General features: G+C 43.4%; 1 protein-coding gene across 1 annotated transcript in view; it reads right to left on the bottom strand.

Annotated features, from left to right (window-relative positions):
- adad1 (adenosine deaminase domain containing 1 (testis-specific)) overlaps positions 1-17,543 on the bottom strand; it is a 144,029-nt gene that overhangs the window by 22,802 nt on the left and 103,684 nt on the right. Inside the window, exon 10 of the mRNA XM_068024072.1 lies at positions 1,494-1,731. Within this exon, the coding sequence (XP_067880173.1) occupies positions 1,494-1,731 (238 nt within the window). The remainder of the gene's footprint in view (positions 1-1,493; positions 1,732-17,543) is intronic.

Raw genomic sequence — 17,543 nt, 5'->3', positions numbered from 1 at the left:
AATTGAATACTAAATATCCTCCACATGCATATGTAGGAACTGAAGTCCACTCAGAACTGCACGTCTCTGTACTTCTGTTTTGGGCAGGAGTTTGCAGTGCACGGTGTATAAATTGTTCTAAATTTCATCTTTGGTTATTTGAGTAAGGAAGGCAGCATTGAAACCTTGAGTGCCAAGACAAGAGTGATAACATATGAATAAAAAAATTTAAAGGAACATAGGCCAGATAGAGAATTGAGAAGTAGGCAATGCAAGAGTTCAATGAGGATGGGGGGAGGGGGAACGGGAATGAAATTTTGAAGAGTGAAGATGATAATATTTACAGCAGGCTACATTTACACTTTTTCTGTCACTCTACGTGCAAATAGCAGTATGATAAAGAAGTGTAGAAACAGGAAGCGATTTAAAACATGTATTTTCTCAGATTAATTTCCAGCCCTGTTCTGTTAAAGTGCTTGCCATCTTGAGCCATTAGATCAAAACAATAATTCCAGGTAAAAGTATCTAAATTATGTGTCTCACAGAGATCTTAGTCAGCAATCTACAAAAAGCTTGGTATCAAATTGGAAGGCCAAGTGATTGATGATTACCTGGTTCAAAATGAGAAAAAAACAGCAAAATATAATGAAACAAGGGGTAAAGAACAATTCACCTTAATAGAACAGAAAATAGTGATATGAACTTTTGTCCAATGTAGGAGACAACACAGAGGTATGGTGCTGAAACAGCTGAAAAAGAACTAAGGGTAGCCCACATTAAAGTTGTTCAACAGTGTCAGACATCACTTGAGCTTGGCATAAAGATCTTAAAATGGTAAGAACTGTAGATGACCTTTCCCCCCGCCCCCAGAGTGAATGACAATCTATCTGCACCTTAAATGTATCTGGAATAATTCACACTTTAGGGAAGCATACTTTTCTCCCAGCATATAACAATCATGGTACCTCGATAGGTATTTTGCAACTGTAACTCCAAGAACCACTGCTTCAACTGAAAGAGTGTACTACCGTTAAGTTCCTGCAAATTCAATTAAAACAGACTTTTGTTACTTAAGTGGTGTGACTAGAAGTTACTGCCAGTAGGTCCTGAAAAAAGACTGGGCTTGTTCAAAATCAGACCATACAAGTTTAAACACTTGGAGCTGAGTGACAGATAGTGGTAGGGGTTCTGACATCATTATGTATTGACTGAATTAATAAGAAATGGGAATTTAAGAAGTTGAGGGGTATAGAGATGGTATTCATCACACAGGACAGTTTATCAGCATTGTTAATTAAAGCATGCAAGATATATTTGCACTATGAGAGAACACCATATATGACATAATGAGAGCAGCTTAGGCTGGTCAATGTAAACATAGTAAGTACACAGATACTGACTGAAGTGCTACTTTGGAGCAAAATCCATTGCACCAGAAGATAATCGAAACTGAAATATAATTAGCTTACTTAAATAATGCAGTTGTTAATGTAATATAATGTAACATACTTTACCTTTCAGCAATCTTTCCAGTTGTACCATTCACCACTTCTACCAAACCATCCGACTGAGACCAGTTCAGACTGAGGGCTTTATGAATAGAATTTGGTTGGCAGGGATATGCAGTTTCTGTAAGGCTTATTTGCGGTTTGCTGACAATGTAGAAGTTTGGGAGCTTTGAAGTAAGTGAGTCATCAACACGCTGTTTAATTGCAACCTCCACTCCTCTTGTGTCTATGCAGTTTGCATCACCTGGAAGATTAAAACAAATAAGATGTTATAAGCATTTGGATAGTTTTCATCCTTCATTTAGTCGTTAAAAGTAAATTATGGATAAGGTGCACAACACAGGTAAGGGTTGACACAAACTGAAGAACTTGACTTTCCCCCTCTGCACTATGCAAGTGAGTTTCCAACAGCTAGAACAAACTAAGAACAGCACGGGATTGGGATGGAGGGCCACGGGTCTGGAACCGTTTTCTGGTGTGGAGACAGAAAAAAGTCACAAAAATGTTAATTGTTTGGAGTAGAGTATTAGACAGCTTCTATTCAAAAGATCACGCTGATATTTTTCTAGGATTTAATAACTAGCAGTAAACTGCCTATAATCATTCTACTCTGCAAGTATTTTAATCACTGCAGCCAGCTATTGTGTACTTCACCGATTGTAAAGTGCAAATCCAACTTTAGAAGGATGGTGGACTGCGGTAATATTACTAGACTTGTAGTCCAAGGACCCTGATTAATACTCTGGGGATGGGAGTTCAAATCCCACCATGGCAGCTGGTGGAATTTAAATTCAATTACTTAAATCTGGAATTAAAAAGCTAGTCTCAGTAACAACCATTAAACTACCAGATTGTCATAAAAACTCATCTGTTTTACTCATGTCCTTTAGGGAAGGAAATCTGCCGTCCTTACCTGGTCTGGCCGACATATGACTCCAGACCCGCAGCAACGTGTTTTTGTTTTTATTCGTTTCATGGGATGTGGGCATTGCTGGCAAGGCCAGCATTTGTTACCCATCCCTAATTGCCTTTGAGAAGGTGGTGGTGAACTGCCTTCTTGAACCGCTGCAGTCCATCTGGTTGATTCTTAACTGCCCTCTGAAGTGGCCTAGCAAGCCACACAGCTGTGCCAAACTGCTACAGAAAAGTCGAAAAAGGAAATAACAGATGGACCACTCGACATCTATTTAGAAACCGAAAACAACAACAGCACACCCTGCCCAGTCGACCCAGCAAAGTCCTACTAGAGACATGTACCAAAATTAGGAGAGCTGTCCCCACAGACATTTCTTGTATTTAGGACTGAGATGAGGAGAAATTACTTCACTCAAAGGATTGTGGAATCTATGGAATTCTCTACCCCAGAGGGTTGTGTATATTCCATCGTTGAATACATTTAAGGCTGGGATAGACAGATTTTTGGTCTCTCAAGGAATCAAAGGATATGGCAAGTGGGCAAGAAGGTGGAGCTGAGGCCTAAGATCAGCCATGATCGTTTTGAATGGCGGAACAGGCTCGATGGACCATATGGTCTACTCCTATTTCTTGTGTACTAGTCAAGCCTATAGTCACATTCACTGAATCATACCTTACAGCCAATGTCCCAGACTCTTCCAGCACCTTACCTGGATATGTCCTGCCCCACCAGAGGTGGCAGCAGTGGTTTACAGTTGGAAGAGAGTTGCCCTCAGAGTCCTCAACATTGACTCCGGACCCATTAAGTCTCATAGCATCAGGTCAAAAACAGGCAAGGAACCCTCCTGCTGATTACCACCTACCACCCTCCCTCAGCTAATGAATCAGTACTCCTTCATGTTGAGCACCACTTGGAAACACTACTGAGAGCAGCAAAGGCACAGAATGTATTGTGGGTGGGGGACTTCAAAGTTCATCACCAAGAGTGGTTTGGTAGCATCACTACTGGCCAAGCTGGCCGAATCCTGAAGGACATGGCTGCCAGACTGTGCCTATGGCGGGTGGTGAGGGAACCAATGAGAGAAAAACCTGCTTGACCTCACCCTCACCAATCTATACGTAACAGAAGCATCTGTCCATGACAGTCTTGGCGGGCGTGGTCACTGCACAGTCTTTGTGGAGATCATGTCCTGACTTCACACTGAGAATACCCTCCATCGCGTTGTGTGACACTACCACTGTGCTAAGTGGATAGATTTAGAACAGATCTAGCAGCTCAAAACTGGACATCCATCAGGTGCTGTGGGTCATCAGCAGAATTGCATTCAACCGCAATCTGTAAACTCTTGGCCCGGCACATCCCGCACTCTACCATTACCATCAAGCCAGGGGATCAACCCTGGTTCAAGGAGGTGTGCAGGAGAGCATGATAGCAGGCATATCTAAAAATGAGGTGCCAACCTGGTGAAGCTATGGAGCATGCGATAGGCAGAGCTAAGCAATTCCACCATCAATAGATCAAAGCTGCCACATCCAGTCATGAATGTCAGTGGACAACTAAACAAATAACCAGCGAAGGAGGTTCCACAACCATCACCATCTTCAAATGATGGGATGCATGTCAGTGCAAAAGAGAAGGCTGAAACATTTGCAACTTTTTTCAGCCAGAAATGCCGTCAATAATTCATCTTGCCCTCCTCCTGAGGTTCCCAGCATGCCAGTCTTCAGCCAATTCAATTCACTCCACATGATATCAAGAAACGGCTGAAGGCACTGGATACTGCAAAGGCGAGGGGCCCTGACAACATCACGGCTGTAGCACTGAAGACTTGTGCTCCAGAACTGGCAGCGCCCCTAGCCAAGCTGTTTCAGTACAGCTACAACACTGGCATCGACCTGACAATGTGGAAATTTGCCCAGGCATGTCCTGTGCACAAAAGGCAGGACAAATCCAATCCGACCAAATACCACTCCATCAGTCTCTCCATCTCACGATCAGCAGCAAATCAATGGAAGGGGTCATCAACAGCACTATCAAGTGGCACTTACACAGAAATAACCTGTTCACCCATGCTCAGTTTGGGTTCCACCAGGGTCATTCAGCTCCAATAGAGCTTTAGTCCAAACATGGATAAAAGAGACTGAATTCCAGAGGTGAGGTGAGAGCCTCGACATCAAGGCAGCATTTGACAATGTGGCATCAAGAAGCCCTAGCAAAATTGAAGTCAGTGGGAATGGGGGGGAAAATTGCTCCACTGATTGGAGTCATACATAGCACAAAAGGAAAATGGTTGTGGTTTTTGGAGGCCAAACATCTAAGCCCCATGACATCGCTGCAGGTGTTCCTCACGGTAGACTCCTCGGCCCAACTATCTTCAGTTGCTTCATCAATGACCATCCCTCCATCATGTCAGAAGCAGGGATGTTCGCTGATGACTGTACAGTATTCAGCACAATTCGCGACTCCTCAGATACTGAAGCAGTCCGCGTCCACATCGTTTGACCTGGACGACATTCAGACTTGGGCTGATAAATGGCAAGTGATATTCACGTCACACAAGTGGTGGGCAATGATCATCTCCAACAAGAAAGAATCTAACCATCTCCCATTACATTCAATGGCATTACCATTGCTGAATCCCCCATCAACAGCCTGCAGGTTACCATGGACCAGTCATATAAATACTGTGGCTACAAAAGCAGGTCAGATCTGGGAATTCTGCAGAACTCCCGACTCGCCAAAGCCTGTTCATCTACAAGGCACAAGTCAGGAGTGTGATGGAATACTCTCCACTTGCCTTGATGAGTGCAGCTCCAACAACACTCAAGAAGCTCGACACCATTCAGCACAAAGCAGCCCTCTGCTCGGCACTCCATCTGCCACCTTAAACATTCATTCCTTCCATTACAGTGCACAGTGTACCATATACAAGATGCATTGCAGCAACTCGCCAAGCCTCTTTCGACAGCACCTTCCAAACCCTGACCTCTACCACCTAGGCAGCAGATGCAAGGAAACGCCACCACCTGCAAGCTCCCCTCCAATCCACACACTATCCTGACTTGGAACTGTATCGCCATTCCTTCACTGTCACCGGGTCAAAAATCTGCCACCCTCTTCGAAACAGCAGTGAATGTACCTAAACAACATGGGACAGGAGCGGTTCAAGGCGGCAGCTCACCACCACCTTCTCAAGGGCAAGTAGGAATGGACAATAAATTCTGGCCTAGCCAGCGACACTGACATTCCATGGAAGAATAAAACAAAATCGGTCAAGTTCCAAGCTTTTGCATCAAAATATTCTATATTTTTCATTAAGTTTTATTGAAAATGAAAAATGACTTGTATTTATATAACGCTATTCACAATTTCAAGATGTTCCAAAGCAATATTTTTGAAATGCTGTCACTGTTTTGATGTCGGAAACGTGGCAGCCATTTAGGGCAAAGCAAAGTTCCACAAACAGCAATGTGATAATGACCAGATCATCTGTTTATTATTGATGTTGGTTGAGGGATAAATATTGGTCAGCATACTGGGAGAACTTGACTATTCTTCAAAATAGTGTCTTAAGAACATCAGAGAGGGTGAACATCTCAGCTGAAAGAATGGCACCTCCAACAATGCAGCATTCCTCAGTATTGCACTGGAATGTCAGCCTAGAACTTGTGCTCAAGTTGCTGGATTGGGACTTAAACCCACAACCTTCTGACTCAGATGTGAGAGTGCTCCCACTGAAACAAGACTGACAAATTCAGTTACCCAACTTCAGATAAATGGTTAAATATGTGACAATAAAATATTACAGCCTCCAAAAGATGGTGACCAGTTTGTGAAGTTCTTAATGATGTTGCATTTCTTTCTCATGTACTATCAAAAATTTTGAATATTTTTCCAGTGTTTCAAAGACATTTGTCAGCAATTTGGCCGTTCATACAGAAAAAGGTTAATTAACCCATAACTGACTTTAGAAGTCATATTTAGATTTACTGTGTTTTTTTTGTCTCTACTGGAAGTTAACATGGTTAGGGAGATGTATATGTGGTTGCACCATGTCCTGATGGGCAGGTGCCATGGCTTTTTCCTGCCTTTTTTTCTATGTTCCTTAACACTGATCAAATGGTTTGTCAAGGTCATTTCCCAGATGGAGATACATGATTTGTGTACCAAATGCCAACCTCTGAATTACAATGCTAATAATTATGAACATGATGTTATGGACAGATTGGGAAATGGTGTGGGCGACTTCCACTTTTCACATCCCAACTGACCAGACAGTATTTTTAAGAAATGGTGTTTAGTCCTTGAGTGTTTTGTTTGCCAAATAAAGACAGTGACAGGTTCTCGTATGTTTAAAAAGGTTAAATTTTTATTTAAAACAGCAAAACCTGACTTGATCTCATCCTTCACCCACTCATGCATACATGCACATATAAGGATAGATAGAAGGTAAAGGGCAAGATGCAATTAAAGCCCCAAGTGATGTAAGAGTTCGTGGTTTATAGAAACCTGTTGAATCTTCTTAGGACGAAAGTCTTTTCAAAGGTGCAGGTCTGGAAGTTTGCAGTCTTGAACTTGCTAAGGTGCAGATTTCTGGTGGTTAAAACTTTAGACTGGAGACAGTGATAGAAATTCCTGGTTTACTTCTGCAGATGGGGAGTTTAAAAAAAAAGTCCTCTTTTAATTTCTCTCCTGCAACAAGTTGAAGTATAGTATCAGCTGAAGGGCTTCTTGCTTAGCTGGACCGATCTCTCAAACTTTTGCTGATCTTCCTCTCTCTCCCCAAGGCTACCTTTAAAGGTTAAAAACCCTCAAGTTTTAATTTCAGTCAGCTGACTAAGGTTTCATTCCCCCATGGTAACCATTCAATGCTCCAGGATTTGGGAGCAATTGTTGCATGATGGCCTCTGATTGTAGACCATTTCAATGGTTCTTCACACCCATTGTGGCGACCTTGGCCATGGAGACAGGCTGTTTGCAAAAAGTTTTGGTTACTTAATTCCTGTAGATAAGAGCAGATAATGGGCTCCTTTTAATTTCAATGGATTCTCCCCAAAGCTAATTCAGATGAGGTTAAAAAGTTTCATAGTCAACAAACATGTATATTTCCAGTGCAGGAGGAGGGACATTTCACCTGACCTCCTCTTCCATTTTGTTGGAATCGTCAAGGGCCACAGTTTTTTTACTTTTTCATTTCATAATTTCTCCAGTTCACTGTTTATTTCATCATGGCTTGTTCTGAATGTGACAACTACTTTATGTTTTCTTTCACGGCACAGATATAGAGATAGGCTTCTTTGACTCTCTGACTTATAAAAAAGGAACAGCCATGATAAATACAGAAAAGAGTAAAAGAAAAGCACTCAACGGCATACATGGTGTTGAATTTTATGCGCCCGCTGCTGATTTTGTGTCGCAGCTCATTTAAATAGCTGGGGCAGCTTTCAACTCCAACCCTTCCCACTATCCCCTACACCCAGGACGTTAATTTGACCCTGCTCTCCCCCTTTCCACCCCTCCCCCGACCCCCAACATTGATAAACTTACCTCCTCCCCCGCTCTCCACCAGCGTGGTGCCTCGTTTCCCCGGACGGGGATCCGAAGGCATGGGAGTGCTGGCTACTGGGCCGAAGATCGCAGTGAGATAGCACGTCCATTAATTTCATCAATTCATTCATTTTAATTTATTTAAATATTCAAATAGGGTCCCATCGCTGAGTGGCAGGGGTTGGTGGTGGGGGGGGTGGGGCGGTGCTGCCACGACGCCTCACCACCGCTGGTAATATTGGGCCACCCCTCCCGTCGTCGGGTTGCGGGGCGGCTCTCTCCCTGTGGCATCTTCAGGTACCACCCCCCTACTCCCGCCATGGAACCCGATGTCTGGAGGAGAACAAAAGTCCACATCAATATTTGCTACCTCATTCAATTTGACATTGCCTCTTCAATCTCTGTAGCAATTCAAAACTCTGATAAACTGCTCTGCATGGCGAGTACCATTACTACTCCACTCAGTTCATTAATTTCCCATTTCTGATTAATTCAGTCAATGCACAGTATCATCAGAAAATGTTCCCTCTGTCACCAAGTTCCAGGTGCTTAAACTTACATGCTGGTTTCGATCAAGCCTACTACTTTTTCCAGCACCTATTGGCATTCGAAGATCTCTAAGACTTGTAGTCATGCAAAAGCTTTCCCAACTAGTGAGTTGGTGCTAAATTTAACAGGTCCGTTCCCCGCCTTAACATCTCGTCTAATTTGACACCAAATCTGCACCCAATGTCCTGTTATGGTTCACCTACCTGATTTAATACCCTCTTACTTGAAAGGTTCTATTTCAACAGTAGATTTCGGAAGTCATAGCTTTAAATATTTCTGCAGATCTTGATCTGAATCAGTCTCTTAATTAACTTCATCTTTGGGTATTCCAAGTCTTACTCTTCCTGAAAGGGAGTTGACCTCTTTAGCAACAAGGATTTAGAATGAGCAAGAATCACAGAGATTTGCTACCAAAGATTTCCTGGTCTAGGATCTGAAGTTGATCTTTTAATTGGAAGGTTACCAACATTCTGAATGTCACCCTGAATGGGATCCCGATGCCAAAAGTAGAACCCTTTCCACAAACTTACAATAAAGCCTAGTCTATTCTATTTCCAGGGCGTGTGATACTACCAGCTATCTTTCAGAATGAAAAATTTAACAAAACGGATGGAAACCCTTCTGGAAGGGTAGGAAAAGTGGTCAAGGTTATGATCTATATCAAACTAATGTCATAGATACAAGTACATTTGAAACCCTGCAGAGGAAATTTTAAGGAACTAGGCACTTGATTGAGCAACAAGACTTCAAGATTAAGGAGAGGAAGATCAAGAAGCCAACGAGCGTCTGCATAGCTGGTGTAAGAAGGAAGAGTTCACTTTCTTAGGGCATTGAAGCGATATCTGGAACTAGGTAAAGGAGGAGCATCCTTCGACTGAACCAAAATGACACCAATGTTCTTGTGCAGAGGGTAAAAAGAGATGGAAAGGATCAAAACTAATATGTAAGGAGAATGGGAAAAGTTTAGGTTTGAGATTAGAGGAGAACAGGAAGAGCAGTTGCTGGGATAGAGAAAAGAAAGAAAATGACTAGCATTTAATATAGCGCCTCTCATGACCACAGGACTTCCCAAAGCATTTTACAGCCAATGAAGCACAACTGAAGTGCAGCCACTGTTATAATGTAGGAATCGCAGCAGCCAATTTGCACACATTCCTCGAGTGGGAATGTAGGAATCGCAGCAGCCAATTTGCACACATTCCTGGACTGGGACTTGGATCCACAATCTTGTGATTCAGATGAGAGTGCTACCAACTGAGCAACGGCTTACAAAGCAGAAGGTTTAGCTGAAATAAAGAGAGTATGAGAGAAGAAGGGAGACAGTGGTGAAGTAGCAATGTCACTGAACTACTAATCTTGAGGCCCAGGCTAATGCCCTGGGGACACTGGTTCAACTCTCATCATGGCAGCTGGTGGAGTTTTAATTTGAATAATTTAATTAGATAATTTAAAATAATTCAATAAATGTAATTAATAGAAAATATCTGGAATTGAAAGCTATTCTCAGTAATGGTGCCATGAAACTATCATTGATTGTTGTAAAAATACAACTAGTTCACTAATGTCCTTTAGGGAAGGAAATCTGCTATCCTTACTTGGTCTGGCCTACATGTGACTCGACAGCAATGTGGTTGACTCTAAACTGCCCTCTGAAATGACCCAGCAAGCCACTCATATCAAGGGAAATTAGGGACAGGCAACAATTGCTGGCCTTGCCAGCGATGCCCACATCCCATGGAAGAATTAAAGGGAAGAAATAAAGACACTGTTACAGAAGGAGAAAGGGACATCAAAATTTAAACACAAAAAACAACCGATGTTCCAAAAACTGGTTTCAAGACTGAATGGTATGTATGTAAATGCACAAAATTGGAGAGTCAAAAAGCATCAATAACTTCAGAGGGTATTTCTATGTTATGGTGGTGCACTGGCAAGCATAGCAATTTTCCAAGGCAATTTAACAACTCTTCCACAAAAATGTACCAGAAGTAAACATTTAGTGTGGTTTGTGGCTGCGTACATACTAAACAGCTGGCATCAGGTAGGAAAACTTATGTGGGTACTGGGTTCCTCTTGGCCCCACAAAAATCAGTGTCTCAGGTTTTCTTTTTGACATTTAGGAGCGGCCTCCAACAGCATGTTTAAGGACTGCCAGTTAGATTCTACATCCAATACCAATGGACTGAACAAGCAAGGTGCAAACTCTGAACATTGGTACCTGAAAATTACATTGGTGTTCTACAACTGGCATAGAACCATGATTTATAAATTTAATAAGGGTGCTATCTGTTTTGGGCAGGAGCACTGGCCAGCCAATTCAAAAGCAGTTTGAAAATCAAGTTAGGCAGGCTTTGGACAGCATGTAGGTAGCAACTTCTTTTTAAATGTTCATCTGCCTACCATCTCATTTTTCAGATGAAAATTGTTTAATTTTCCTCACCCATCCAACATGGAAAGAATATTTACTTTTTTTTAGCTCTGGGAAATAAAATGGGGCAAGTAACTAATCTGAGTGCATAACAATTGGGAGGTACCGATCACAACATTGTTAGATTCAGTGCTAAAAAAATGGTGCTGGACTGGGAAAAGGTAAAGTTCAGTGGAATATAAGGGGGTTTATTACATGATAAAGTTAGAGTTAACAATACTAAAGATCATCATGAGGAGTACAATGTGATGAATATAGGGAGAAGAGGGAAATTTTAAGGAAATTATGAAAATACTAGTAGATAATACAAAAAGAAATAAGATAGATTTCTATAACTATGTAAAAATTAAAATCATCATCAGGAGACACCAGTCAGGAACTGCAACTGTCAAGGATGGAGGTTGATGGCAGTATTAAGATTTGTCCCATTTTCACAAGTGATGGTAGAAATGAGAACAGAGGAAGATATGAAACAATCGATGCAAGTGTAGAAAACAAATTGGATCTGAAAACATCTGCGAAATTCAAGGTGGATGTCATCAGGCCCAATGGCATGCATCCTAGGCTCTTGAAAGAAGTCAGAGAGGAGACTGCAGTAGCTCTGACCACCAGTTTTTGTAATCCTCCTTAATGTATATAATTGGAGTGCAGAATAGGCACTGCATTCAAGAAGGGAGAAAAGGACAAATCAGCTAACTGTAGACCAATTCATCTCTCAATTATAGGCAACACTAAAGTAAAAAAAGGAAAATACTGCAGATGCTGGAAATCTGCAAAAAAACAAACAAACTGAAAGTGCTGGAAATACTCAGCAGGTCAGGCAGCATCTGTGGAGAGAGAAGCAGAGTTAATGTTTCCGTTCTCTCAGGTCTAATCCCAACATTGCAATCAAACCTGCTGTTGTTGTCTGGCGTACCGACCTCTACCTGGCAGAGGTTGAGCGCCAATTCTTAGTCACTTCTTCCTACCTCTCCCTAGATCATGACCCCACCACTGAACATCAAGCTACTGTCTCCAAGACTGTCACTGACCTCATCTCCTCCGAAGATCTTCCCTCTACAGCTTCCAACCTCATAGTAAAGGCCTGCTTGGGTCTGCAAAAAAAAAAAGCCCCGAGCCTTACAGAACCATATCCGACCCGAGCCCGGCCAGAGTCCTTCCATTTTTCCAGCGCCCGATGCGACCATCAGTTAACTTACCTTCTGTTTTCTCACTTTGTTGCTCATCTGCATAAGCTTAAAATAACTGTAACGAAACCACCTTTCTAGTCAAAAAATTACATTAACAGTGGAGCCACTTACCTATGATAGAGCATTTCCGACCTGACCCGAGCCCGAATGCCAGACCCAGAAGTGCAACCCGACCCGACCCAAACCCAACACGTTGTCGGGTCCCGTCGGGTTCAGGTCGGGTAGCAGGCCTTTACCTCATAGTCCCACAACTCCGGACAGCCCAAAATCCACAAACTTGACTGTCCTGGTAGACCCATCGTTTCAGCCTGTTCCTGCCCCACTGAACTTATTTTGTCCTATCTTGACTCTATCTTTTCTCCCCGGTCCAGTCTCTTCCCATCTCCATCTGTGACTCTTTGAGCACCCTACGTCATTTTGTCAATTTCTAGTTTCCTGGCCATAACTGCCTCCTCTTCACTACGAACACCCAGGGCTGGATTTTACCATAGGTGGATGGGACTTTGCCATCGATGTAAAAGTCAGTGGCAAACCCGCTTCCGCCTAGCCCGGGGATCCGACCCGCATTTTACAGGTCCCGGGCTTTAACTGTCCCGAGGCGGGACTTGCACCTGCCTGAGGGAGCAGGCCCCATCATGTGAGCTGCCGGCCAATCAATGGGCTGGCAGCTCTTAGTCCCAGCAGCGCCAGCCACTGCTGGGACTGCAGCCTAGCCGGGCAAGGAGGATGCCATGGATCTGGGATCCAAAGTAAGTTGCCACCTCGCCCAGGGAATGGGGCGCGCGCCAGTGAGGCGAGGGTAGTCGTTTGGGGGGGGGGGGGGGGGGGGGGAGGAGGTCTTAGGTCTTGGGGGTAACCCTCAATTGGGCAACCTGTGTATGGCACCCCCCGGCACACGGAAAGGCCAGCAGCTGTCCCTAGAACGCCTACTTGCCACTGGCAAAATACCCGCGGAGGTGGGAGAGGGCCCTTGAATGGCCGTTAAATGGCCATGTTAAATGGCGGGGCAGGAAAGCCTCCCGGAGCCTCCCACTCAATTTTACGCTGCCCCCACACCACCATCCGACCCGCTGGGGTGGCGCAAAATTTAGCACCCAATCTCTCTACGTCTCCATCTCCCACCAGGACAGTCTGAGGGCTCTCTGTTTCTTCCTTGAACAGAGGCCCAACCAGTCCCCATCCACCAGCACCATCCTCTGCCTGGCTGAACATGTCCTTACATTGAATAACTTCTCCTTCAACTCCACTTACTTCCTTCAAATCATAGGTGTTGCCATGGGTATCCGCATGGGTCCTAGTTATGCCTGCTTTTTTGGAGGATATGTCGAACATTCCTTGTTCCAGTCCTAATCAGACCCCCTCCCTCACCTCTTCTTCTGGTACACTGATGACTGTTGCTCTCACCCCGAACTGGAAATCTTCTTCAACTTTGCTTCCAATTTCCACCTTTCTCTCATCTTTACATGGTCCTCCGACACTTCCCTTCCCCGACTTCTCTGTCTCCATCTCAGGGGATAGGCTGTATTCTAATATTCATTATAATCCCACCGATTCCCACGGTTACCTTGACTACACTTCCTCACACTCTGCTTCCTGTAAGAACTCCTTCGCATTCTCCATCTCTGACGCATCTGTTCTGATGATGCCACCTTACACAACAGCGCTTCAGACATATCTTCCTTTTTCCTCAACCAGGGATTCCCCCCCACTGTGGTTGATCGGGCCCTCAATCGTGTCTGACCTATTTCCCGCACTTCTGCCCTCATCTCTTCCCTTCCCTCCCAGAACCACAACAGGGCTCCTCTTGTCCTCACTTTCTACCCCACCAGCCTCCACATCCAAAGAATCACCCTCCGCCATTTCTGCCACCTCCACCATAATGCCACCAAACACATCGTCCCTTCCCCTCCCGTCAGCATTCCGAAGGGATCGTTCCCTCCACGACAATCTGGTCACTCCTCAATCACACTTCGTCTCCTTCCCATGCAATCGCAGGAGGTGTAATACCTGCCCTTTTACCTCCTCTCTCATCATCCAAGGACCCAAACACTCCTTCCAGATGAAGCAGCCATTTACTTGTACTTCCTTCAATTTAGTATACGGTATTTGCTGCTCACAATGCGGTCTCCTCTACATTGGGGAGACCAAACGCAGATTGGGTGTCTGCTTTTCGGAGCACCTCCGCTCAGTCCAAAAGCATGACCTAGAGCTTCCGGTTGTTTGCCATTTTAACGCACCCCCCCACCCCCACATTTCTGTCCTTGGCCCGCTGAAGTGTTCCAGTGAACATTCGAGGAGCAGCACCCCATCTTTCGATTAGGCAATCTACAGCCTTGCAGACGAAACATGGAGCTCAATAATTTTATAGCATGACTGGCCTTTATATTTTTCTATTTTTTAAAAAAATTTTTTTTTTAACCATGTGCCTGTTTTACATGTAGACAGAGGTGCTCATTATTCTGTCATTAACTCTCTTTCTGGACTCATGTTTAGTCTTTCACCACAAGCACCAACACACTTTGCCTTTGTCCCATGACAGCCTTGGTATTTAATCTCTCCTGCCCTCTGCCCTATCACCCACCTTTCCTTGGAGGTGAACAGCAGGAGCCTTGTGCCTCGTACATTGTCTTGGATGCAGTGCAGGAAGTGGTTTAATGACCAAACTAGGTCAGAAAAAGTGAGTACAGTCGCTGATTCACTCATCTCGTGTGGTGCAAACCAACACGTCCTTAAACGTTTCTTCATAGTGCATGGCTAATTCATTAAAGTGTGTGGCCCCTTTAAACGTTTTTTTTGCATGGATGTACCACATGGTAACTTAAAGGGGTTGACTTGTGCATGGCCTGTGCTGAAACTTTCGGGTTGCTATGCAGCTTAGAGGGAATACTGATGCAAACCCACACCGCACCCTCGCACCCCCCCCTCCACCAATCTGTCTGGTCAAGTACTCTCCATCACATCACTTCTCACACGTGCTAAATTTTCAGCAGCACCATCCTTCTTTTTCTATGTACTTCCTCACCTCCCCATGTATCCATCCACCTCTGTCACTTACCCCAATCCTTATGCAATGTGATGCACGTGTATCAGTCACCCTCACCGAATGCACTGCATCCATCGGTTGACCTTTCCCCTTATAGGAGAAAAGAGTACAAAACACATGGAGACAATGGACTGGAGGTGACCTTCCTCGAATTATGCAATTCACAGATGCGGAGTAGGGTGCCATAGAGGTAAGTGGTACATCGGCATTCCTCTCAGAGATGGATTACATTCCTTTGAGTCTACAGCACAGAAACAGGCCATTCGGCTCAACTGGTCCGTGCCAGCGTTTATGGCTGCGCCCACCCCTCTTAATTTAGTACCATCAACTTACCTATCTATTCCTTTCTCCCTCCTGTTTATCTAGCTTCCCCTTAAATGCATCTGTGCTATTTACCTCAACTACTCCATGCGGTAGTGAGTTCCATATTCTAACCACTCTCCGGGTAAAGAAGTTTCTCTTAAATTCCTAAAATCTCGAGGAACAGCATCTCATTTACCGATTAGGCACACTACAGTCTGCCGGACTGAACATTGAGTTGTATAATTTCAGAGCATGACGGGCCTCCCATTTTACTTTTATTTTTAGTTATTTTTCTTTTTTTAAAAAATTTAATTTATCTTAGTTTATTGAGTTTGCCTACCCACTGTTTTTTTTCACGTTTGTACTTGTGGTTGTTCAGTTTTCAGTCCGTTAACATCCTATCTGTACTAACGCTTTGTCTTTCAACACACCATCAACATATTGTTTGCCTTTGCTCCATGACCTTCTGGTCAGCTATTGTGACCTTGTCCTATCTACACCTTCTCCTTAGTTATCTCTTGCCCCACCCCTGCTTTACTAGCTTATAACCTTTTACATTTCTAATAATTGTTAGTTCTGAAGAAGGGTCACGGACCTGAAACTTTAACTCTGCTTCTCTCTCCACAGATGCTGCCAGACCTGCTGAGTATTTCCAGCATTTCTTGTTTTTAACTCCTAAATTCCTTATTGGATTTATTAGTACCTGTCTTATATTTATGCCCTCTAGTTTTGCTATGTACCACAAATGGAAACATTTTATCCATGTTTATCCAATCAAACCTATTATGTTAAACATCTAAATATGGAGTGGCTGGAAACCTGCAGATGACTGTTGACAGAATTAAAAATGATCACTGACAAACAAGCTGACTTTCTTCTATCAATGACTGAACTATGAGAAGACAGAATATGGTGATTATCAACCTTGTTACTGTGTCACAACTAATTTACATCCTTTTTTTGAATTTTCCAGGGTCTTCACACTGTTAGAGGAGTGCTGCCATTTTTGGGTTAAATTATGAGGATTTGTGTTTTAAAACTGGAAAAAGATTCCATAGATGCTGGAACTTTGTTTGGGGGGGTGGGGGGCGGTTTGAAAAAAAAAGGTCATCAGAAGATCTTTTGGATGGAGCTTGTAAGCAAGAGTTACTGGAAGGCACCGGTTTTCAGATAAATACCCAACAGAAGGCTTTTTTGACTTGGGGAAAGATGTTCAAAAAGAAGTGGCTGGTCAAGATTTATAGGGGTCAGAGGTTTGTGCTTTCGCTTTAGACAGGCAGTTGGTGACATGGACAGTGTTAAAAAGACAGTTGGAGAAAACTTGCGAAGGGAGCAAACCCCACCTCAGTCTGTTCCAGCTCTTTGAAAAGCCTGCCAATTTACAATCTGTTTGAGAAGCAAGTGTAAGAAACAGACTGTTGCTGCATTTTTCCTGGAAAGCCTGTACAAACCGATCTTCAATGTCACCTGACGAGAACTTTTCCAGGAAGATCCCAGTGACAACTGTCTACGCATATTTGGGACGCCAAATCAAAACAAAGGACATCTGATATCTTTCATAGCTTCTCTTCTCAAGAATTAGCAAAGTATTCTTTTTGTCTCGTTTTTTTTTTTGCAACAGAGCTCTAAAGAGTAAATCTCTTTTTTCGGTTAACCAGCATATGCACGTGAGGGACTAAGGAAAAAAGGGAACTTTTATATTTCAATCTGTGTGTTACTGCTTTGCTTCAATACTGGTTATGACTTGTTTTATAATAAATAAATAACAAAATTATCAGTTTAAGAAACCTGGTTGTATTTTACTCTGGGATAAAAATAGAGTCTATGACTAACCGTATCGGTAACTGGGAAAAAAACTAAATATATGTTGTGACCTATGGTGAAGTGGAACTGGAAAAACAGTGCACTCCTCCTGCCTCGGTCGTAACAACACGTACAGCTTGGGTTTCAAGACAGAGTGCCTCATTTCTTGAGGGTGCATTGTCACAGGATTGTAAAGTCATGCACCAATGTACTTGCACTTCAGTGAATCCACTTAGACCAGAGTCACCAACCTTTTCCTGAGCGAGAGCTACTTCTG

The sequence above is a fragment of the Heterodontus francisci genome, chromosome 1, assembly GCF_036365525.1.
Source record: "Heterodontus francisci isolate sHetFra1 chromosome 1, sHetFra1.hap1, whole genome shotgun sequence".
NCBI lineage: Eukaryota > Metazoa > Chordata > Chondrichthyes > Heterodontiformes > Heterodontidae > Heterodontus > Heterodontus francisci.
Note: the sequence above shows the minus strand (reverse complement) of the source record. Positions and strands in the feature narration are given on the sequence as shown.